Source organism: Thamnophis elegans, chromosome 4, assembly GCF_009769535.1.
Source record: "Thamnophis elegans isolate rThaEle1 chromosome 4, rThaEle1.pri, whole genome shotgun sequence".
In the NCBI taxonomy this organism is placed as follows: domain Eukaryota; kingdom Metazoa; phylum Chordata; class Lepidosauria; order Squamata; family Colubridae; genus Thamnophis; species Thamnophis elegans.
Window position 1 is genome coordinate 122452762 of NC_045544.1, and position 25602 is coordinate 122478363.

The window sequence follows — 25602 nt, forward strand, 5'->3', positions numbered from 1 at the left end:
ATTAACGTTACTTTAAATATCACATCAATATTTTAATATCTTCCCAGTTGAACTAGAAACTGCTCAGTTCTAATTTTGAAGCTCCTGGGAGGCTCCAAATAGATTGTCTACATTTTTTTCTCACCTATTCCTGCCCCTGCTGTGAATAGCAAGAGAGGTTTGTCCTCATTCTGTCTTTAGGCCTCTTGGTCATTCAGCACTCTAAGAGGCACTCAGTGGCTGAGTGATGCTGGGGATGGTTCTCTGCTCTGGCGGTTCGAACCTTAGCACTGCGTGGCAAGATGAGTGCCTGTCACTCGCCTCAGTTTCTATTCATCAACAGTTTGAAAGCATGCTTTATGCAAATAGACAGATAGGTATCACTTTAGTGTGGAGACAGCTGGTGCTCTGTGCAGGCAGTCAGATTCCTGATGGCTCTGAACCTCCCTGTTTTCAAGGCAGCTCTGGGAAAGGAGGAGCCCTTGGGTGATGCTGTAGGAAGAGCTGCTTGTTTTTCTATCTGGTGCGAACCAGCTTACCCTCCTGTGACACACCTTAGGAAGTGCACAAGTGTGTACTATAACAGAGGTGGTACTTTGGCAGCCAAACTACTACTCTGCACTAGCATTGTGGTCTCTTGGCTACTGTAACACCACGATACACTGCTAAGATACTGGCATGCAGTTTGGAATTGACAAATGTGCAACAATGGCAATCAAAGCAGGCAAGGTCATAGAAGATGATGGAATAGAGAATGAATGAAGAAATGATAAAGGCAGTAAAACTAGAAGAAGGTTATAAGTACTTGGGGATTTTAGAGGCCTCTGACTTAATGCATAATAAAGTCAAGGAATCAACTTCAGCCAAGTACATTCGACGAATTCACAAGATATTAAAGTCCAAATTGAGTGGAGGAAACATCATAAAAGCAATAAATATCTGGGCTATATCTATGATTTGACAGTCTGCAGGAATAATTGACTGGACCCAGATGGAGTTGGACAATTTGGACAGAAAAACAAGGAAGCTTATGACAATGAATCATGCCTTGCACTCTAAAAGTGATGTTGATGGATTATGTCTACCAAAAGCAGACGGTGGTCGAGGACTCCTACAAATAAAGCAGACTGTGGAAGAAGAAAGGCACAGCTTGAATGACTACATTCAGAAAAGTGAAAAACGAATGATTAAGGAAGTAAATAAAGGAGGCCTTTTGAAGACAATTAAGTTGAAAGCTGAATACAAGAAAGAAGTAATTGAGAAGCAAGGTGAAAATTGGAAAAACAAAGCTGTGCATAGCCAATACTTGAAAAGTATTGAAGGCAAAGCTGACCAAAAGCTGACTTGGAACTGGTTAAGATCAGGAGCACTGAAAAAAGAAACAGAAGGTTTTATCAAGAACAAGCCTTAGCCACAAATGCATGAAGGCAAAAATTCAACATGCTATCACCAACAGCAAATATTGCCTCTGTAATGAGAAAGATGAGACAGTCAACCACTTGATCAGTGGGTGCAGCAAAATTTCACAAACTGACTACCTACAACACCATGACCGCGTTGCTAAGATCATTCACTGGAAATTGTGCCAAAAGTTTGGATTTGAGTACAGCAAAAACCACTGGGACTTCAGAATTCAGACTCATAGGCACTTGGCCCACAACACACCTGACATAACAATAATTGAAAAGAAAAAGTATAGTTCATTGACATTGCAATACCTGGAGATGCAGGAATTGACCATAAACAGCTAGAAAAAAACACAAAGTACCGGGACTTGCAAATTGAAGTTGAGCAACTGTGGAAAAAGAAATCGTATGTTGTCCCAATTGTAATTGGGGCCCTTGGAGCAATACCTAAAGAGCTACCTCACTATTTGGAAATTTTAAATTTATCAGACTTGAACATTCTGATTCTACAAAAACCACCCTACTTGGAGCAGCTTATATTCTCCGATGTTATCTTAACAGTTCCTAGGTCCTTGGTTAGGACTCGAGCTGTTGAGCTACCAACTAGCCCCAAAGGCTGTGAATCTCACCAAAGATTAACATCATAATGATGATGATGATGATGATGATGATGATGATGATGATGACGACGACGACGACAGTGAAAAAGCTTGGTTATGGTTAACAGCAGGTACATTAAAGAAAGAAACAGAGTCACTAATCCTGCCTGCGCAAGAACAAGCTATCCGCACAAATGCCATTAAGGCCAAAATCAAAAAATCCTCTGATGATGCCAAATGAGACTTTGCAAAGAAGCTGATGAAACTGTTGATCACATACTCAGTTGCTGTAAAAAATTGCGCAGACTGATTATAAATTGCGGCACAATTCAGTAGCACAATTGATCCATTGGAATTTGTGCAAAAATTATAATATTAAAATAGCAACAAACTGGTGGGAACATCAGCCTGAAAAAGTCACCGAAAATCAGATGGTCAAGCTCTTGTGGGATTTTCGCATACAAACAGACAAAACACTGGCGCATAATACACCAGACATCACACTGGTTGAGAAAAACGAGGTTACAATCATAGACATTGCAATACCAGGGGATAGCAGGGTCGATGAGAAGGAATGTGAAAAAATCGTGAAATACTAGGACTTAAAAATCAAAATTCAACGATTATGGCACAAACCAGCAGTGGTAATTCCAGTGGTAATTGGCACACTGGGTGCTATTTCAAAAGCACTGGAATTACATTTAAAACAGTTAAAAATTGACAAAATCACCATCAGTCAAATGCAAAAAGCCGCACTGCTTGGATCTGCATGCATATTACGAAAATACGTTACAACGTCCTAGGCCCCTGAGTGGGGCCCGACTAGTAACCAATGCCAAATCCGGCGAAACAACTGGCCGCTGTGATAAAATTGTATAATAATAATAATAATTATTATTATTATTATTATTATTTTCAACAGAAAAAGCATCAAAGCCAAAGTGGAAAATCCGTCTAGAACAAAAAATCAAAAAATTAAGGGCAGATGCTAGTAACTTAAAGAACATGCATGAGCAACGGCTTAAAAACAACAAAATCATAGATCGGCTAATCAGAAGATATAGATTGGATACAAGAAACATCAATGAAGCTGTAGAGATTGTAAAACAGCAGATAACAGCAACAGCTAGAAAAATTGAAAGATATGAGGCACGAATCATCCAATATAAACAAAATCAGCAATTTCGATCAGACCAACGGCGTTTTTATCAAAGTCTTAATGTGAATGGTGACACCAAAAGTGAAAAACCAGAAAAGCAGGCCACAGTTGAATTCTGGAAAGAATTGTGGGAAAATGCAAAGGACTACAACAAGGAAGCAAAGTGGATACATGACTTTGAGAAAAGCATTGGCAACAAACAAATGCAAGTATTAGAAATAACAACTGAGATGATCAAAAATCGAGTTAAAAAGGTAAAGAATTGGACATCACCTGGAAAGGACCAATTACATGGTTTCTGGCTCAAATATCTGACCAGTTTACATGCAATATTGGCCAGGCAACTGAATGAAATTTTACAAAAGGGCCAAATTGATGAATGGTTGACAACTGGAAAAACATACTTGATTCAGAAAGATCCAACTAAAGGAACAACACCTGAAAACTATAGACCAATAACATGCTTACCAACAACCTTCAAATTACTCACAGGCATTATTGCAGATAACATGATGGATTATTTGGAAACAAACAACATCTTGCCAGTAGAGCAAAAAGGCAACAAAAGAAGGAGCAGGGGCACAAAAGATCAGCTTCTAATTGATAAAATGATATTAGAAAATTGTAAGAACAGAAAAACGAACTTGAATATGGTCTGGATTGATTACAAAAAGGCATTTGACTCACTGCCACATAGTTGGATCATAAAATGCTTAGAAACAACTGGCATTAGCAAAAATATTACATCCTTTACTGAAAAGGCAATGAAACAATGGAGAACTGAGTTGGCAGTAGGGAATGAGAGCTACGGAATGGTTAATATCAAGCGAGGAATTTTCCAGGGTGATTCACTTTCACCTCTTCTCTTCATCATCGCAATGATCCCACTATCAGTAATCTTAAAAAAAATGAAATTAGGCTACCAAACAGCCAAAAAAGCTGAAAAAATTTCGCATTTACTATATATGGATGATTTGAAACTCTATGGAAAGTCAGAAATAGAAATCCAATCATTGACAAATACAGTCCGAGTATTCAGCACCGATATTTCAATGCAGTTTGGCATGGAAAAATGCGCCACTGTATCCATAAAAAGGGGCAAAATCACTGCATCTGAGGGAATTGAAATGCCCAATGGCCAACTAATTAAATGCAAAGAAAATGAAGCCTACAAATACTTAGGCATTCTGCAGTTGGATAACATCAAGCATGGAGAAGTAAAAACTATTGTCAGGCGAGAGTACACCAACAGAGTTAGGAAAATTTTAAAATCTAAATTGAATGGTGGAAATACAATCAAGGCCATAAATACCTGGGCAATACCAGTTATAAGATACACAGCTGGCATAGTTAACTGGACACAAGCTGATTTGGACCTTTTGGACCGAAAAACCAGGAAACTAATGACAATACACTACAGTTTACATCCACGTGGTGATACTGATAGACTATATCTGCCCCGAAAATCAGGTGGCAGAGGATTATTACAAGTGAAGCAAACAGTTGAAGAAGAAAAACATGCACTGGCTGATTATTTAAAAGACACTCAAGAACATCTATTAATCGAAGTAAAGAACAAAAATCTACTGAAGGCCCAACAGACAAAACAAGAATACAGAAAAGATGTGATAAAATCAAGAATGGAGAGTTGGCAGAACAAAGCACTGCATGGTCAATTTCTGGAAAAAATAAAAGATAAAGTGGACAGTGAACAAACTTGGTTATGGTTAAAAACAGGTACATTAAAGAAAGAAACAGAGTCACTAATCCTGGCTGCGCAAGAACAAGCTATCCGCACAAATGCCATTAAGGCCAAAATCGAAAAATCCTCTGATGATGCCAAATGCAGACTTTGCAAAGAAGCTGATGAAACTGTTGATCACATACTCAGCTGCTGTAAAAAAATCACGCAGACTGATTATAAATTGCGGCACAATTCAGTAGCACAAATGATCCATTGGAATTTGTGCAAAAATTATAATATTAAAACAGCAACAAACTGGTGGGAACATCAGCCTGAAAAAGTCACCGAAAATCAGATGGTCAAGATCTTGTGGGATTTCCGTATACAAACCGACAAAATACTGGCGCATAATACACCAGACATCACACTGGTTGAGAAAAATAAGGTCACAATCATAGACATCGCAATACCAGGTGATAGCAGGGTCGCCGAGAAGGAACATGAAAAAATCGCAAGATACCAGGACTTAAAAATCGAAATTCAACGACTATGGCACAAACCAGCAGTGGTAATTCCAGTGGTAATTGGCACACTGGGTGCTATTCCAAAAGCACTGGAATTACATTTAAAACAGTTAAAAATTGACAAAATCACCATCAGTCAAATGCAAAAAGCCGCACTGCTTGGATCTGCACGCATATTACGAAAATACGTTACGACGTCCTAGGCCCCTGGGTGGGGCCCGACTAGTAACCAATGCCAAATCCGGCGAAACAACTGGCCGCTGTGATACAATTGTACAATAATAATAATAATAATAATAATAATAATAATAATAACAACAACAACAACAACAACAATAATAATAATATTAATAATAATAGCAGCCCCAGCTTTTTCTTAATTCCTTAGCTTATGAACAGAAGAACATTGAGATGCATCATCTATTGCTTTCCTCTTCGATTTTTTAAAAAAATCTTTCCATTTTTGCCTACACCCCAGATATTTTTCTGATGGTTTTCCATGCAAATATTAACCAAGTCAGGCGTTGCTTATGTTTTTCAAGATAAGTCAATGTCAGCTGGGTTCTAGCGCAAGAGAGGGGATATAAAAGTATGAACTCCAGATCTTGGATTTACCTAACTGCAATCACTACAGCCAAAGGTACAAGTCCTGATGTGATTTTTTTTTTAACTTTTTCTGCTTAGCCAGGAATAAAGAGGATAATCTGCTAAACTATTAAATGTGTGTAGTTTCATATTCATCTTGTTTTCTTCTGCAGGGAGACAGTTCCTTTGTGGTGATGACTAACTTTATTATCACCCGTGGGCAGAAACAGGAAACATGTCCAGGGGTATGTAGCTTGGTATTGTCACTGTATATCGTTTAGTTTATTTGTCTTCTGTAGAATACCACAGAGATAACCTCAGAAAAAGAATGTAAAGTTAGCCAAATATGTATGAAGCCAGAGAAGACAATGTGAGGAAGAAACTGAAGGTTGCCCTGCCTTGACTCTTGTTAGTATAAAAAAGATGGAAAGGAAACGTTATCAGGCTTTTAAGATTCTATTACTGTAGCCTATATCTTTATGGTAGAGTTTCAGTATGCCTTGCAGAGTCTGTTTTCTCATCTACCTCAAAGAGTTGACATCAATCTTGACATTTCTCCTTCTCCCTCCCTTGCATCGATGAAAGTCAAGCACATTAAGTTTGTTCTTGCACTATCCGGTCTCCCCAGATTTAATTCATAACTTGCCAATGATATTCACATTATTTCTCCAAGGTCATCTCTGCAGTTTTCTACTGCACGTTCTCCCTGGGGAAATGGTAGCAACACTCCAAAAACACATCTGAGAATTGCAGATGCACAATATCTGAGGAGATACCAGGATGGGGAAAGCTGATAAACAATTGAAATTGTCTGATGAACAGTCCTTCAGCAATTAAACCAACGCCATCCTAGTATGGAAGTGACAAGAACCTCAGATTTATTCTCATACAAATTGTAGAGTCTCCAAGATTTTGAGGAGTCTCTCTCTGTGTGTCTGTTGTTCATACCATACGTACACACACACACACACACACACACACACACACACACACACACTTACTTAAATAGGAGGTGGGGGATAATACACAGGTGGTATTGAGCAGGTTCTGATCAGTTCTGGAGAACGGTAGAGTAAATTTGGAGTAGTTTGGAGAACTTGTAAAAATCATCTCTGACTGGCCCCGCCCCATCTATTCTCTGCCTCCTGAGTCCCAGCTGATTGGGAGGAAATGGGGATTTTGCAGTAACCTTCCCCTGGAGTGGGGAGGAAATGGGGATTTTGCAGTAACCTTCCCCAGGAGTGGGGAGGAAATGGGGATTTTACAGTATCCTTCCCCTGCCACAGCCAGCAACCCAAGCCCACCAAGCCATGCCAACAGAACCGATAGTATAAAATGTTGAATCCCACCACTGGGATAATATCCCCCAAAGCTTAATGAGAACTGCACATGTTTTGTGCACCCAAAATACTTGGAAAGAAGAAGAAGAAGAAGAAAAAGGATAGAAGGAAAAATGTAATTTGTTGAAAAACAGGATTGGTTGATATGAATATTGAATGGAAGAGTTTCACATGTTCTAACAGTCCTACTTTTTTCTATATCTATTTGGATAGTCTCTCACATATTACTATGTTTTGACATTTCTGGTTGATATCTAGTTAAATATTAGCTGCCCTGAATGGCCGAAGTAATCATATTGTGGGAATTCCTTTCACTTTTCTAAAGAAAGACCCTTAACTTGAAGGCTCTACCATGACATCTGGAAGAAAAATGCCAATGTGCTCATAGAAACCTCTTGATATCCCTCATTCACCATCATCTCACTCTTTTTCTGAAAACAGAAGGCAGCAAAACATATTCCCTTCAATATAATTGTATTTCCAAAATCGTATCTAAATGCATCTGACCTTCACCCCCACCAACTCCCAATGAGTTCCATAAACTTGCTTAGTAATAACAATGACAGCTACTGTCCAGTCGTTTGTTTCAAAGACCTATCCAGAAAAAGAACAAGGATGAATGTAATGGTATGTGGGAGACAGGGCAGAGACATTGCCAAGAGAACCGTAGCCTGTAGCTGGATAGTGGGCAAGGCAAGAAGCTCAGAAGAGACCTTCCCTAGTTTATCAGACTATAAAAGTGGAGGGAGAATTGTACTTTCAGACTTGCAAGGTTCTATCAATGTAGCTTTACAATAAAGTAGCATTCATTCAACTGCTTATTAATCTTATCTGGCTTACCCCGCAAAGCCACCAATAGCGGAATGCCATATCATCCTGCAAAATCCCCATTCCCTCCCCACTCCAGGGGAAGGATACTGTAAAATCTTCATTCCCTCCCCACTCCAGGGGAAGGATATTGTAAAATCTTCATTCCCTCCCCACTCCAGGGGAAGGATACTGTAAAATCTTCATTCCCTCCCCACTCCAGGGGAAGGATATTGTAAAATCTTCATTCCCACCCCAATCCAGGGGAAGGATATTATAAAATCTTCATTCCCTCCCCACTCCAGGGGAAGGATACTGTAAAATCTTCATTCCCTCCCCACTCCAGGGGAAGGATATTGTAAAATCTTCATTCCCTCCCCACTCCAGGGGAAGGATATTGTAAAATCTTCATTCCCACCCCAATCCAGGGGAAGGATATTATAAAATCTTCATTCCCTCCCCACTCCAGGGGAAGGATACTGTAAAATCTTCATTCCCTCCCCACTCCAGGGGAAGGATATTGTAAAATCTTCATTCCCACCCCAATCCAGGGGAAGGATACTGCAAAATCTTCATTCCCTTCCCACTTCAGGGGAAGGATACTGTAAAATCTTCATTCCCTCCCCACTCCAGGGTGTGGGAAGGGAACTTCACCAAGACAGTGTTGTATTAGGTAGACCAGTACAGCCCATAACCAAACTGGAAGTCGCTAGAATAACAAAGCCAGCATACATTCTAAAAGAAACCTCCTGAGAATAATTACCAGGATATCAGGACAATTAGGAATAGCTGCAGAGGCAAAAATGTAAAAATAGGAAATACAGTAGAAGACACTTGGGCTCATCCCAGCTCCATGGGAAGTACTTTAGGGCAGAGGAATAACAAAACGCAAGACAGGATTAGAACCATTAGCAAAGACACACACAAAAGTGGTAAAACAATAGTACAAAGAAAACAAAAGGACTTCAAAGAGGAAAATGGTATAAAAAATGTACACTTACTGTATGTCAGGGTCAGCTCACCCAGGAACGCTGATCTACCCCACTGTAGGTCTGGCTTTACTGAAATAATAAAGACAACTTGCTTTCAAACGCAGCTTGCTTGCTTCGATCCTAAATTCATTCACTCAACCGGGGACGTTCTCCCAGCTGGAAAATCCGGACCTGCGGAGGAAAACCCTTTTCCGTTTAACAAGGGGATGGATACCGTAAAATCTTCATTCCCTCCTCACTCCAGGGGAAGGATACTGTAAAATCTTCATTCCTTCCCCACTCCAGGTGAAGGATACTGTAAAATCTTCATTCCTTCCCCACTCCAGGTGAAGGATACTGCGAAATTGTCATTCCCTCCCAACTCCAGGTGAAGGATACTGCAAAATCTCCATTCCCTCCCCATTCCAGGGGAAGGATACTGCAAAATCCCCATTCCTTCCCCATCAGCTGGGACTCAGGAGGCAGAGAATAGATGGGGGTGGGGCCAGTCAGAGGTGGTATTTACCAGTTCTCCAAACTACTCAAAATTTCCTCTACTGGTCAGAACCTGCTGAATATCTCCTCTGCGTGACAGCCATTTTGTGAATGGGCAACCGTCTCCCAAACAGCCATATTTTAAAAGTTCAGCTTTCTACCATTTGCACAACTGAATTCCTATAGTCACATATTTTTAAAATAGAACATTTTAAAATAGTGTCATGTTACTGGGCCATGATGTCCAGCAAGAGGGTCAGGAGACTTGCAATATATCTCTGCACTGCTTATTGAATTACTTCAATTTTTCTCCTCTTCCCAGCATCCAGAGTCTGAGAAGTGTAACAATGACAGTACTTGTAATAAAGGAGAGTTTCTTCGCCGAGGTCAAGGTGAGAAATAGCTTGGTACACAGCAAGCTTAATCAGGTCTAATACAGCCCAACGATTTTCCCATGGTCTCCTATCTGAGTACAGGTAGTTCTTGATTTACAACAGTCTATTTAGTGACCATTCAATTACAACAGCACTAAAAAAAGTGACGTATGACTGTTTTTCATACTTATGATGATTGCAGCATCCCCATGGTCACATCATGATGAAAAGTAAGACACTTGGCAACTGCCTCATATTTACTGCAGTGTCCCGGGGTCATGTGATCATCTTTTGCAATCTTCTGACAAGCAGAGTCAATAGGGAAGCCAAATTCACTTAACAACCGTGTTACTAACTTAACATCTACAGTAATACACTTAACAATTGTGGCAAGAAAGGTTGTAAAATGGGGCAAAACCCATTTAACAAATGTCTCATTTAGCAACCGAAATTTTGGGCTCCATTGTGGTTATAAGTTGAGGGCTATCTTTTGCATCACATGATAAAAGCCTGGTTAGTGTTAACCTTGGTTTGATTGTTTTTATGACAATGCAGTGGTCATCAACCAATGGTCTATGGACCACTGGTGGTCGCTGAGATAATTTTGATGGTTCAACAAAAAAATTATTTGCATTTTTTCTCTTGCACTAAATACCATGTATCTTTTTTAGAAATTCATATTAATGGTCTGCGGGATTTAAAATTACGAGTTTAGTGGTCCCTGAGGTCTGAAAGTTTGGTGACCCCTGACTTAATGTGTCAAATGAACTCATATGATAGTACTAGTTTATAAATCAATGTATTATTGTGAACACAAACAATGCTATTACACTGTATATGTTCGATAAAGAAAGTTACTGCCTTGTTTATATTACTTGTCATGTGATTTATTACACATGCTTTAAAAAAATGTTTAAAAGAATTTTCCCAGAATGTTTATAGTCCAATATCCTGTTTTCCATAATGACCGACTAGATTTAATGGGAAGCCCACACGCAACTATAAATTGAGGATGAAATGCCATGAGCTTTTTTTCTTTCAGTTCTCATTTCTGAAAACATGCCTGTTTTGGCTCTTTCCCTGTTTCATTTTGTGAAGAAAGCTTTAAGATTAGTTTTATAGACAAAGTTTTGCAATTTCTTTAATGCAACATATTTTTCATGAGGATATGCTTACATACATACATACATACATACATACATACATACATACATACATACATATTCCCTAATTCCATTTTTTAAAATGTTGACACACTGCATTGCCAGTGAATTTTGAATATACTAAGATTTCCATTTTTATATTGATTCAAAAATCCTAAATTACAGAGCATTTGACATTTAAGAGGTGTACAAAAAGAGAGACTAAGAGAGGGGGAAATGAGGACAGATAATAATCAATGGCTTTGAGATGTTGACTAATTGTTTTCCAGGAGTTGGGGAGAGGAAGGAAATAGGGGCTAAGGTTTTGAATAGAAGTATTTATATTGCAGCATTTTGAGGATTTTCCTCCATTATTGTTTCATAGTGTGTTACTCCCAAAAGTCTTGTTTTTCTTCAAAGATCTTTCGCTTCTCATCCAAGAAGCAAAACATCTTCAAAGAAAAACAACAATGTCCAGTTGCCTCTTGAAAAACACCTTTGGGACAACCATGACCTGGAGGACTAAGACTCTCCATAGGCATTGCTTGTTACAGTTGATATAAATGCAATAGAGCAGTGTTTCTCAATCTTGGCCATTTTAAGGTGTGTGGACTTCAACTCCCAGAATTCCCCAGCCAGCATGTCCACACAGTTTAAGATTGAAAAATTTGAAAAAAAAACTGACATAGAGGGGTAAGAAAAGTTAGCAATACAGGTTTATAACCAGTCACTTAAGTCTCCAAAAAAGAGACTTGTGGTATAAATTTAAAGTTCAAACATCGGCCTGTTGGAAGAAATGTCCGTCTGGGTTCAGTTCCAAGTGGGGGAAAAGACACTGGATTCATGGAAGTTGCTTGGAAAGAAGGTTTTAATGGTGGACAGGACCACATGCCTTGAAGACGTTGGGCGAAGAGAAAAAAAAGGGAAGAGATGCTGAGAGTGCCTGAGATTTATATCCTCTCTGGCTTTTGAATTTGAGCTTGTATTCTGATTGGTTGTCAGACTTCCATGGGGCCATGCAGGGGCAACTCTATAGGCTGTCTTGAGTCCCAAGCTTGGTTGAGCCTTGCTGGGTGATGATGTAATAAAAGGCTTTGGGATTCCTACTGTGGCTCTGCCTGAAGGAGGTAGATCTTTGTTATGTAGAACAGACTGGCCCAGGCTGCTAAGTCCTCAACTTGCGACCGGTCCTCAAGTCCTCAACTTACGACCGGCTACAAGTCCTTGACTTACGACTGGCAGCCAGTAACAGCCTAGCCGAGCCTGATTGGCTAAGGCGCGGCTGGCTGAGCGTGGGCTGCCAGGAGCAGTCCCATTGGCTGCCCTGCTTGACAGCTCCTGTATAAATAGCTGTCAAGCAGGGCGAGGTGCTGAATCCTGTCTGTACATAGTTATTCGTTGCGTTTACAATAAATTGTTGTTCAACTCACCTCAGCTGCCTCAGGCCTCTTCTATCCTTCTATCCTTTACACAGGCCTTAACGGCCCATTGAGAAAAGTGGGGGGGGGCTGCGTTTCTGTCTCCCTTTTAGGGGAAATATTCTGTCCTTTGAATATTTCCTAAAATATTTCATTTTTCTAGGAGATGGTGGGTGCTAACTTCCTACAGCCTCTCAACTGCACTAAAGTCACATGAGTGGATTTTGGTTGCTCGGCAACCAGTCTGCACTTATAGCTATTTGCAATGCCCCTGGTCACATGACCACAATTTACAACATTTCTGCTAGAAACTGGTATTTACTTCCTGTTTGCAACAAAACCACCAGAGAGCAAATCATGAGTTCGCAATAACCATGGCTTTTTCTAAACGATTCTGGCATTTCCTTTACCACTCCCCAAAAAATGGTCATAAAACTGAGTCCCATTTTACATCATAACTCACTTACAACCACCACAATTTATGATCATAATTGCGGAGCTCAGCTAGGGTTGTAACTTGAGGACTACCTGTATAAGAATATAATTATGAGGACACATAGAGAAAGCATTGGATGATGATAAATTAAATTAATAAGTTCCCAAATTCTGCATGAGGACAAACAATAATGTTAACATTCCAAAAGAATTAAGTTTTCATTTTTAAACTGATTAGGGCACAAACGTATTGCCAAAAATGAAAATAAGAATACTAATCTCCCTGGGAAAAAGTTTTATTAAATGTGACTTTAAAAAAAAATGTAAAAAGGCCAAAATGACATAAATTAGAAACTGTTTATAATCTGGTATTAATCATCAACTGCAAATCAACTAGGCTCATACAACATTCTAAACCCTAAACTCTAAACCGTTATGTGTTCCCATAAAATGCAGTAACCAAACCAAAAAAAAGAAAAAAAAATATTTCCATAACACAGAATCAGGGAGTTTGATGGGACTTTGGATGTTAGCTATTGAGTGTCCTGCTTAGTGGAGGTTCTACTGCAGCGTCTTTTCACCAAATTTTCATCCAGCCTCTGAAGATTTTCAGTAATATGGTTATGAAGTTCTTCCTGTCATCTCCAGCTTGAACTTCTTTCCTTGTAGTTTGAATTGCTTCTGATCTGGCCCTCTGCTTCCCTCTTCTCCATGATAGCCCTTTAGATATTTGAAGAGATTGCTGTTTATCTTCCCTCAGTAATCTGAAATTAAGTATAGCTAAATCCTTTATCTATTCCTTATGGGATTTGGATTTTCAGCCATCCTCTGAACCCACTCCAGTTTCTTGCTGTAATTTTATTTTTGAACACGGTCTTGAGAACTGGACACTTCATCCCAAACAGTGTCAGGGCAAAGTAGAAAAGAACAATTACACCCTGAACCACAAACTACACAATTGTTAGCTTTGGCTTATCCATTTGATTGCATCCTGAATTTGAGAAGCAATAACACACAGAGAGGAGTAACATAGGCTCTGCTTGGTTCACACTGGTGTCTAATGTGATCTTCATTCACTTTTTGACTATACTTTCCATAGGAATCATGACTGGGAAGTGCGTGAATTTTAGCCGTACACAGAAGACCTGTGAGATATTTGGCTGGTGCCCGGTTGAAATTGATGACAACATTCCCAAGTAAGAAATGTGGGTGGGGAGAGGGTATCTGTTCATAATGATGGTAAATCTCAGGAAAGAATAATCAGCCTTCTATAGATACCAGTATTTCCATGTATTTTCACACCTACGCATCAATATTTATGTCTTACAGTCCACCATTGCTTCTGGACGCTGCAAAATTTACCTTGTTTATAAAAAACAGCATTACTTTCCCCAGGTTTGGAGTTTCCAGGTAAGCCAAAGATTCTTGTGACTATAAATTATAGCCGTTTTGTGGGGGTGGATTTTATAATATTTGGTAATCCATCCATCCATCCATTCATCCATCCAAGACATTTGCAGGTGTCCTTTATTTATTTACTAGCTAATAACCTGGCGTTGCCTGGGTATTTATTTATAGGGGGGGGAATGTCCGGGCCAAACGTAATTTTAAATTTTCCCCCTTACCAGAGGGAGCCCACTTGTGGAGTACTATGAAACTGTTACATGGCAACTCCATTGCGCTGTACAGTAGAAGTAATTTTACGGCAGTACAGTAGAAGCCATTTTAAGGCTCAACAGGCTGTATCTTAACCGAACACACACCCCGAGGGGTTTTAGGGGTGTCTTACCACAACAATTTCCAGAGTTATGCTGGAACATACATACACATACACACAACCATTTATATATAGATAGATTAAATTTCTATACTGTTCATCACACCTGCATGACTCTGGATGGTTTACAAATAGAACCATAAAATCATATAAAAGCCATAGATAAAAAGAAGTAAAAAATGGAATTAAAACAAAATTTAAAAAGAACAAACGAGAAAGTTAAAAAGGCAGAGTATTGTCAACCCACCATTCACCTCCAAGGTTGGTTAAACAGACTTTTAGAGTGTCGTATATCTTTAAAAATTTGTCTTCCTGAAGAGTTGAGATGGCTTACCTCCCTGCTTATCATATTTTAATATACCTACCGGTATTATTACAATCAATATTCAGATCTTTATATTTTTTTTCCTGTATGGTTCGTATTGCGATGCTTAAGAGAATTTAACATAATTTGAAAGCAGTTATTCTGTGATCTAAGAACAATGAAACCAACTGAGATGATGCTTTGCTTTCTTCTAACACAGACGCAATCTTGTTGAGCGAGTTAGTGAACGCTACCTGAAAAAATGTGTTTATCACAAAGATAAGGACCCTCTGTGCCCTGTGTTTAAACTTGGACATATGGTGGAAGACTCTGGACAGAATTTTTCTCAAATTGCTTTTAAGGTGAGAATATTAAGAATGATCAGAGGCACAAAAAGTTGACAGTCCATAAGCCGAGCCACAGGCATCCAACAGAAGCCACAACAATACCACACACATCAGAGAGCAAATGGCATAGATTATGTTATTTACACTGATGAAAAAAATGTCCTTCTGGGTTCAGCTCCAAGTGGGAAAAAGACACTGGAGACATGGAGGCTGCTTGGAAAGATGGTTTATTATTGGACAGGACCACATGGCTTGAGCCCTGAACAGAAAAGGTGATCACATGCTTCAATGTTGGTGGAGAAAAGAGAAGGAAAGCCTGAGATGCTGAGTCCCTGGTTTTATGCCCTCTCTGGTCTTTGATCTTGAGCTTGTATTCTGATTGGTTGGCAGACTCCCATGGACTATGCAGGGGCAACTCTCTAGGCTGTGTTTTGAATCCAGGTTTGGTTGAGTTCTCAGATGCCATGTGGTGAGTTGGGTAAAAGGCCAATATTATCATGCTTTAATCCCATCCCCCCCCCCAGAGCTGAAGTGGAGAAGTCTTTATTATGTAAAGAGACTAGCTTGCCCTTCTTAATGGCCCATTGACAAAGTGGGGTTGGGCAGGAAGCTACAGGCAGCTATTCTGTCTTTTAAAACACGTTTCTTTCTTTTCACATCCAGAGAAATATTCTGCCTTTTCAATATTTCCTAGGATATTTCCTTTTTCTGGGAGAGGGCTGGGTGATAACTTCCTACAACACAATGACATAATGTACATAATGACGTCACCTTTTTCTTTGCAACCTCCTGCTGCGGAGGCCATCTGATTTGCATAACTTTCACAAATGAAGGCAAATATACATGTCCCAGGATAATGTTGTAGGATCCCATCTGGGTCGGTCACTGGGACCAGAGCTTTTGGGCTCGTGCTGGAGCCCATCCTGAGGGACCTTCTCTCTCACCAGAATGTATCTGCCTCTCACATTCTGGTGAGAGAGAACTTCCCTGAGGATGGGCGCCAGCATAAATCTGAAAGCTTGGAAGACTAAACATTTGGTCCTGGTGACCGACTCAAATTGAATCCTGCTGCATAACTTTTCTCCATTATATGATTCATGAGACAATTGTCACCCATAAATGAAGATGAATTTCAGGAACAAAAGAGTGTAATTGAGGTTCTGTGTTTACTTAAAACAAAAGCAGAAGGCCTTAGTGCCGTGATGGCGAACCGATGGCGCATGTGCCAGAGGTGGTTTGCAGCACCAGTGGTGGGATTCAAATGATTTAACAACCAGTTCTCTGCCCTAATGGTGGGCGTGGCTCAGTGGTTCATGTGACTGGGTCGGCGTGGCCAATTCAACATCACTCACGTCAATGGGCGCTTCACCTTAGCAGTTACAATGTAATAAGGGTTAACAGGAGAGGCAGTTTCTGTAAGCAGGGCAATAAAGATTAGGCTAGAAACAACATCAGAATGTTTCGTTCCTGCCTTTCTTACAGGTTTAGCCCTGTAAAGTGGAAAGAAACAAAAGGAAATTTTTTTCCAACAACCGGTTCTCCGAACTGCTTAAACGATTAACGATTAACAACCGATTCTCCCAAATAGGTGCGAACTGGCTGAATCCCACCACTGCACAGCACCCTCTCTGATGGCACACGAGCCGTCACCCCAGTTTAGCTCTGCTGCGCATGTGCGCTGGCCTCCTACCAGCCAGCCGGTCTTCAGATCTCTGCTATGCATGCGTGGGACATGGTTTGAATGTGCGGGACTGCACACACATTGCATTTAGGGGGTTCGGCAGAGGTGGGTTCCTATCATTTTGCACCTATTCGGTAGAACCGGTTCGTCAAATCTACCGAACCGGTTAGAAGAGGTTCCACCAGTGGACCCGGAAAGCAGGCAACACCTACAGAAGAGGTTCCAAAAAATTTTGAAACTCACCACTGGGGTTCAGGTGCAAACGCATTTGCTCACATGTGCACGCGCTTTGGGCAGTCAGTCCAGAAAAGGTTAGCCATCATTGCTATAGCCCATTCCTGGAGAATGATTGGATATTTTTACACTGATTAGTTGCTTCATGGGCCAACAAATCTGAGGAATCCACTAATCTCTGTCTTAATGTTCTCTGTGTAATGAAAATAAGACAAATGCTACTTGTTAGTATCATGCCCCATGGCAAGTCAGGGATCACCAGAAGGGTCATCAAATTTTACGCCAGAGTAAAGTGCAAACAACACTTTAATTCAGATCTGGGGAATAGCTCTAAGCTCTCCTCCTATCCCTATAAATCTTCCTACATGTTTGAAGCACCCAGCTGAGGTGTCAAACAGTATTTTCTCAGCACCTCATTCCAGAAAGTCAGAGGCCATCTCTATATCATATACTGATAAATTCCACAGGTTAACACAGTGTCAAGTGAGAATATCTCACCACCACTCTGCTGCTGGCTGAATTTCCCACTATCTAGCTTTTATTGTATGACCTCATATTATGAGAGGAGAAAACAGCTGTGCACTTTTGCAGTATCATGCTTCACTGTACAGAATTTATTTGTAGACTTAAATGATGTCCATTTTAGTGTATGATTCTTGCATACATTTTCCTTTTATATTCTTTTTAACATAGCCACACCTTAGCTGCAGTGGTAGGTGGCTCCCAACAGGTCATAGCCATGAATCTTGCTTCTTCTGTGTTGGTGTTCTTTGTTTTCTATATACATTTCTTGAAGGATAGTGGGGAATAGAAGGATTTATATTCCTTGCAGGCAGTTGGTCATTTGCATCTTTTTAGGGAGTCATTGAAGCACTTGGAGATTTATCTGTGTCCTCAGGGTCCCCTGAGTAGTGCTCTTAGCTCCTGTACTCTGCAATTTTTCCCCTCTGGAAATCCATTCCTACTCCCACACCATTCAAAGGTTGTTCACCCCAAATTGTACAGCTAAAAATCTATACAATTGCAGACTACAGGAACCAGAAGCACTACTCAGGTGACCCTGAGGACACAGCTAAACCTCCAAGTTTATCTAAAGTTTATCCTCTAAAAGGATGCAAATGACCAGCTGTCTGCAAGGAATATAAATCCTTCCATTCCCCACCATCCTGCCAGAGCTAAAGAAGCTTCTTGGATGAGAAGTGAAACGTCTTCAAAGAAAAAAACAAGAAAGTCCAGTTGCCTCCTGAAAAAGCACCTTTGGGATTGGCTCTTGAGTGTGTTGAAATCCTTGACATTGATTTGGCAGATTCAAATAATATTCCCAATCTCTCTTGTCATTTGGACCCAAAAAGGTCTAGAAAATGGCCTAGACATTGGTATTTGAACATAGATATTTTTAGCATTTATATTTTGTTGTGGTTTATTAATCTAGGTGAAATGTCGATTATATGTTGCTAGTCTATGTATGATATGCCATAAATGAATGAACCTCTTTCCCATTTTGTGCTCAGATGGAGTACACAAACAAATCACAGTTTAAATCTCAGTGGGATTATACTTGATTAGTATTTGGAATAGACTGCCAGAAAATAACAGGCCTTAAAGTTGGATTGAGAAGTTGAAAGAAATGTTCTGAAAATTGCCAAGAAAACTTCATGGACAAATCCAGAAAATCACCAGGAATTTAGGCGTTAAGGAGATGAGTTCACCCTAAATGAAATTTCAACTTCACCTTCTATTAGATGCCTTTTTCTCTAAGTAGCCTCAAATATTCTAAGCAACTCATGAACAAAAGCTATTGTGGTCCTTACAAAAAGTGCTGCTTCTGTTTGGACAGGGTGGCGTTGTTGGAATCACCATAAATTGGGACTGTGACCTTGACTGGTCTCTGAAATACTGTGTACCTGTTTACAAGTTCCATAGGCTTTATGATGAAGACAGTAACGTCTCGCCAGGCTATAATTTCAGGTATGTATTGATTTTTGTGGTTGTTTCATTTAGCATACCACATTTCAGCTAGTATGAAATGAACAAGGAAAGAGATATCAGGGAAAAATGAACGAGGAAATAAATATCAGGGAATTAAACTCAAAAGCCAGAAGCCAGGAAGTCCAATGGAAATTTAGGATTTAACCTGGATGCTTTGCTATTTCATCCTAGGTGAATTGAGTGACTTTTGGAGAGCATAAGGATATGCCATTGTCTAGAAAACCCAAACTAGTTAGCATGAAGAAAACAGCACACAAAGGAATGGATTATTTGCATAAGGCCTCCCTCAACATAATCTCTATTTGCAGTTTCTGGACATTTGCTTTAAAAAATAAGTAATTGTAATATATGTCAGCCTATATTCTCCATACTTTAGAATGATACTTGCTAGTTAGGTTTGGAAGTGGAAATTCTGCTCCAGCTCAATTACAGTAGACCTGCACCATCCTGTGGCTTGCTCAGAACACTGCATGCACATTTGGTTACATTGCATTTGCTACACATGTCAAAAAATCCAGTGATTCTCAATGTGTTGGGGATCCTTAAGACCTTTTCAGGACCTTGCAGAATTAAATAGTTTCAAAATTACTCAGTTTTACTTAGTAATATAATAAATATGAATGGAAAAACCCAGATAACCACAGCTTTTTAAGGTCCCTAATCAGTGGTGAAATTCAATTTTTTTTACTACCTGTTCTGTGGGTGTGGCTTGGTGGGCATGGCAGGGGAAGGATACTGCAAACTCTCCATCCCCTTCCCAATTTTAGGGAAAGGATATTGCAAACTCCCCCTTCTGGGGCCAGCCAGAGGTGGTATTTGCCAGTTCTCCAAACTACTCAACATTTTTGCTGCTGGTTCTCCAGAACTTGTCAGAAGCTGCTGAATTTCACCCCTGTTCCTAATCATTTTTAAAAATGTAAAGAAGTTCTGAGACTGAAATGTTTGAGAATCACTAAGATAGTATATCTTTTCGCTTTGTTGTTGTCAAAATTTTGATTTTGATTATAAAAAGATTGCTCTAGTTTCCATCTCCCCTCACCCCAAAATATAAATGGGCTGGTTAAAAGGCAAACCTCCCGCCACAATAATATTGACAACTAGACAACCCATGATTGGTTGGATGATGGTTTATTTACCTAAATAAAGAGTCAGAATGGTCAAGGGCAAAAAAAGCAGTGGGAGCAGAATAATTTCCAACTTCCTATCTGCTTGACTATGGTTGACCACTCTCTGCCAGCCAATGGTGGGACTGGTCTATCCAGCCTCCAGAAGGTTACGGCAAGATCAATCTATGGATCAGACATGAGCCAAAGTGGTGCAGTGGTTAGAGTGCAGTACTGCAGGCTACATCAGCTGACTGCTAGCTGCAGTTTGGCAGTTCAGATCTCACCAGGCTCAAGGTTGACTCAGCCTTCCATCCTTCTGAGGTGGGTAAAATGAGGACCCAGATTGTTGGGGGCAATATGCTGACTCTGTAAACTGCCTAGAGAGGGCTGTAAAAGCACTATGAAACGGTATATAATTCTAAGTGCTATTGCTATCGGTCTATCTAATCTCCAGTGGCTGAAAGAAGGGACCATAACCCTAACTCTAATATTCAGGTAGCTCTTAATGCGAGAATCAAAGGATTCCAAAACTATCTGGGTTTTTTTTGTCTGTGATTCTGTGATTTTATTATTTGGTTCCATGTCTTCATACTTACCCTTGTGATATATAGTCTATAAAGCTCTATTGCTAAGTGTAATCATCTGTTGCATACATGGCCCAATAATTCAAGGCCAGGTGACAGTATTTAAGCTTTGCTGGCTGGGGAATTCTGGGAGTTGAAGTCCTCCAGGCTTAAAGTTGGCAAGGTTGGAGACCCCTGGCCTAAGGTGTTTAGGACCAGTTTATAAGAATGGCCAAATGAGCCTGGCCATTCTTTTGAAGATCAGCAGCACAGCCTGATCCTTAAAGTAAAGGTAAAGGTTCTCCTCGCACATATGTGCTAGTCATTCCCAACTCTAGGGGACGGTGCTCATCTCCATTTAAAAGCCGAAGAGCCAGCGTTGTCTGAAGACGTATCCATGGTCATGTGGCCGGCAAGACTTAATGCCAAAGGAGCACAGAATGCTGTTACCTTCCCACCAAAGGTGGTCCCTATTTTTCTACTTGCATTTTTACATGCTTTCAAATTGCTAAGTTGGCAGAAGTTGGGACAAGTAACAGGAGCTCACTCCGTTACGCGGCGCTAGGGATTTGAACCGCCAAATGCCGACCGTTCTGATTGACAAGCTCAGCGTCTTAGCCATTGAGCCACCTTTTCTAACCCTTTTCTGATCCTTAGGATCCTTTTCTGATCCTTAGCTGATCTTTATAGCTTAGCAATACAAGCATTTACTTTTTTGTAGAGACTTTATTTGCATAGAACACTCACCCAAGGACTGTAAGACAGGTCTAGCTTTTTTTTAAAAGCGTTTATCGAACCTTTTAGTACCTGCTTTGAGTAAATGCTGTCTAGAAATATAGCTTACAAATATTTTAAATTAATCAGTACCTCATTGATAATAATCCTTTCTTCCAGCCCATCTCTTGTTTTCTCTCCTTTGTTTTTGGAAGGTATGGCAGATATTACAGAGAAAATGGGAGAGACATGAGGATTCTGTACAAGGTGTTTGGCATCCGATTTGATATTTTGGTGAACGGGAAGGTAGTGCTTGTTTTTGTAAATATTATTCCTTCCATTGTCTTAGTCTCCAGGTGTATGTCTGATAGAACTGTCCTTCTCACAAACAGGCCAGTGGTAAGATTCAATTTTTTTTTTACTACCGGTTCTGTGGGCATGCCCTGGCTTGGTGGGCATGGCAAGGGAAGGATACTGTATAATCTACATTTCCACCCCACTCCAGGGCAAGGATACTGTAAAATCCCCATTCCCTCCCTACCCCACTCACCTGCTTTCCAGCTCCGTTCTCCTGTGCAGGGCAACAGAAGAAGTCTCAGCTGATCAGCTGGGACTCGGGAAGCAGTGAATAGATTGGGTGGAGTCAGCGAGAGGTGGTATTTGCTGGTTCTCTGAACTACTCAAAATTTCTGGTACCGGTTCACCAGAACTGGCTGAATACCACCTCTGAAACAGGCATTATGTTGTCTTGTAATCTCAGATTACTTTATATGCCATGAACTGTGACAGGTCTTCATCCAATCTATCACGTTAAGTAGGCTACCTTTCCTCAAAGTTCAAGGTGGCATAAATAGTCTCTCTCTCTGCCCTGTTTTAACATGACCACAAGCTAAGATAACTAAGACAACACAATGATTGATTCTCAGTCACTGTTTACTTTATTACTAGAGGAATAGCTAGACTAATTGCTACTGACTGTGCTTAATTAGTCAAGGAAAGCTCAATTGAGGTCTTTAATTGGTGACAGCCCCAATAATAGCTACTGTATTCACATCTTTTCCCAGCATCTTTGAACTTTCTTTTTCCTCTCTTTATCCAGGCAGGAAAATTTGATATTATTCCAACAATGACTACTATAGGTTCTGGGATTGGTATCTTTGGAGTGGTAAGTGCCTAGTTTTTTTTTTTTCTGTTTCTATATTTTTCTGAGATCTTAAGATTTTACTTATAAGATCCCTAAAACCTTTGCAAATCTCATAGAAGTCCTGTTTGAAACTTTAGCATGCAGGATTCTTGATATTCTTATCATGCCTAAGGTTGCCCATGTAACATTGCTACTATGGAAACTGCATTGCCTGCTAATTAACCCTATGGAGTTTTAAAGAGACAAGCACAGCTTTAAAACCTAGGTATCTCCAAGATGGCCTGCTCTGAGTAGAATCTGCCCATTTGGTAAAATGCCACCACCCCGCCCAAGCAGGAGACCCTATCTACACCATTTCTGACAGATGGCAGTCCAATCTCTTCTTGAAAGTCTCAAGTGATAAAGCCCCCACAACTTGTGAAGGCAACTTCTGTTCCATCGGTTGATTGTTCTCATTGTCAGAAAATTCCTCCCTATTTCTAGATTGAATCTCTCCTTGATCACTTTCTATCCATTATTCCTTGTCTGGCCTTCAGGTGCCTTGGAAAATATTGAATCTGCAACAAGTCACAAGCCACTTTTTTCAGCGCCGTTGTAACTTCAGAGTGTCCCTAAATGAAAGTTTGTAAGTCGAGAACTACCTGTACTTTGGCTGCTCCTGTCTAACATGAATTCTGTTCCGGCTTCTACTGGTGGATCCTAAGATCTGTTTCTGTAAGTCTGTAGAAATTCTCAGTCATCCAGGTCATGGTTGTCCCAAAGGTGCTTTTTTAGGAGGCAACTGGACTTCCTTGTTTTTTCTTTGAAGACATTTCATTTCTCATCCAAGAAACACCTTCGAAGAAAAAAGAAGAAGAAAGTCCAGTTGCCTCCTGGAAAAGCACCTTTGGGACAACCATGACCTGGATGACTGAGAATCTCTGCAGTCTTTTTAGTTATACAATTTGGGATGAACACCCTTTGAATGGTGTTGGAGTAGGAATGGATTTCCAGAGGAAAAATTGCAGAGTACAGGAACCAGGAGCACTACTCAGGTGACCCTGAGGACACAAATAAACCTCCAAGGGATTCATCAACCCTCTAATAGGATACAAATGACCAGCTGTCTGCAAGGAGTACAAATCCTTCCATTTCTCCACTATCCTGTCAGAGCTGAAGAAGCTTCTTGGAGGAGAAGTCATCTTCAAAAGAAAAAAAAAAACCAAGAAAGTCCAGTTGCCTCCTGAAAAAACACCTTTGGGATATTTCTGTAAAATCACATGATCATTTCACCATCACTCCCCCTTCACTATCTTTATCCTTCAAATATTGACATGGTTAAAAAGGTAAAGGTTCCTTTCGCACATATGTGTTAGTCATTCCTGACTCTAGGGAGCAATGCTCATCTCCGTTTCAAAGCTGAAGAGCCAGCATTGTCCGAAGACGTATCCATGGTCATGTGGCCGGCAAGACTTAATGCCAAAGGAGCACAGAATGCTGTTACCTTCCCACCAAAGGTGGTCCCTATTTTTCTACTTGCATTTTTACATGCTTTCAAATTACTAAGTTGGCAGAAGTTGGGACAAGTAACAGGAGCTCACTCTGTTACGCGGCGCTAGGGATTTGAACCGCCAAATGCCGATCTTTCTGATCAACAAGCTCAGCGTCTTAGCCACTGGGCCACCACATCCCTGTAGACATGGTTTTCAGGGGCTTTTAATATCAGAGAGCTTGTAGCACAGTTGTATTTGGTGCTTTAGAGTTGGCACAACATTCTAAAAACGTCAAATTCTAAAAACACAAAAGGAGAAATAGGAGAGAAACCCACACTGATTTTTTTTGTACAAACACGCACAGTGGTCACCTACACATTGCCAAAATAATGCATTACATTGGCAGAAGGAGACACAGCATGAAATGTGCTTGATTAACTGAAATATTGAAATACAAATTTAAGAAACATTACTGTAATTTAAAAAGGAGGAAGCATCATGGAGAAAACTGGCTGAAAGGATTTTAACTACAGTATTCAGTCTGCTGCCTAGATACCGACTGATTGTGGACGTGCAAGTGAGGACAAGCAGCGTTTATTAGGGAAGTTATATTCTCCAATAGAAATCATGTATTTGTGAGCTTTTTGTCTTTATGGTGGAAGAAAGAGAAAGAAAGGGATCAGGTTAGGCAGCCAAAAAAGCCAAGGCAATCCTAAATTGCATTGACAGAGGGATATAATCAAGATCAAGTTGATGTACTAATATCACTCTATACAGCCTTAATAAGACCACACCTAGAATACTGCATCCAGGTTTGCTCACCACGCTATAAAAAAATGTTGAGATTCTATAAAGAGTGCAGAGAAGAGCAACCAGAATGATTAGGGGACTAAAACATATGAAGAACAGTTACAGGAACTGGGCATGCCTAGTCTAGTGAAGGGAAGGACCAGGGGAGACATGATGGCAGTTTTCCAATATTTGAGGGGCTGTCACAGAGAGGAAGGGGTCAAGCTATTTTCCAAGGCACCTGAAAGCTAGACAAGGAATAATGGATGGAAAGTGATCAAGGAGAGATTCAACCTAGAAATAAGGAGGAATTTTCTGACAATGAGAACAATCAACGGATGGAACAGAAGTTGCCTTCGGAAGTTGTGGGGGCTTCATCACTTGAGACTTTCAAAAAGAGATTGGACTGCCATTTGTCAGAAATGGTGTAGATAGGGTCTTCTGCTTGGGTGGGGTGGTGGTGGTTTGAGGAGTTGGACTAGATGATCTACAAGGTTCCTTCCAACTCTGTTAATCTGTTAAATCTGTTAAAATTGAGAAGTAGACTTTAAGAATATCATGTTT

At 40.2% G+C, this 25602-nt stretch overlaps 1 protein-coding gene across 1 annotated transcript in view; it reads left to right on the forward strand.

Moving 5' to 3' along the window:
• P2RX1 (purinergic receptor P2X 1) overlaps positions 1 to 25602 on the forward strand; it is a 44797-nt gene that overhangs the window by 15870 nt on the left and 3325 nt on the right. Inside the window, exons 3-10 of the mRNA XM_032216359.1 lie at positions 6110 to 6181; positions 9872 to 9941; positions 14018 to 14114; positions 14248 to 14328; positions 15220 to 15361; positions 19099 to 19229; positions 21849 to 21939; positions 22733 to 22798. Of these exons, the coding sequence (XP_032072250.1) occupies positions 6110 to 6181; positions 9872 to 9941; positions 14018 to 14114; positions 14248 to 14328; positions 15220 to 15361; positions 19099 to 19229; positions 21849 to 21939; positions 22733 to 22798 (750 nt within the window). The remainder of the gene's footprint in view (positions 1 to 6109; positions 6182 to 9871; positions 9942 to 14017; positions 14115 to 14247; positions 14329 to 15219; positions 15362 to 19098; positions 19230 to 21848; positions 21940 to 22732; positions 22799 to 25602) is intronic.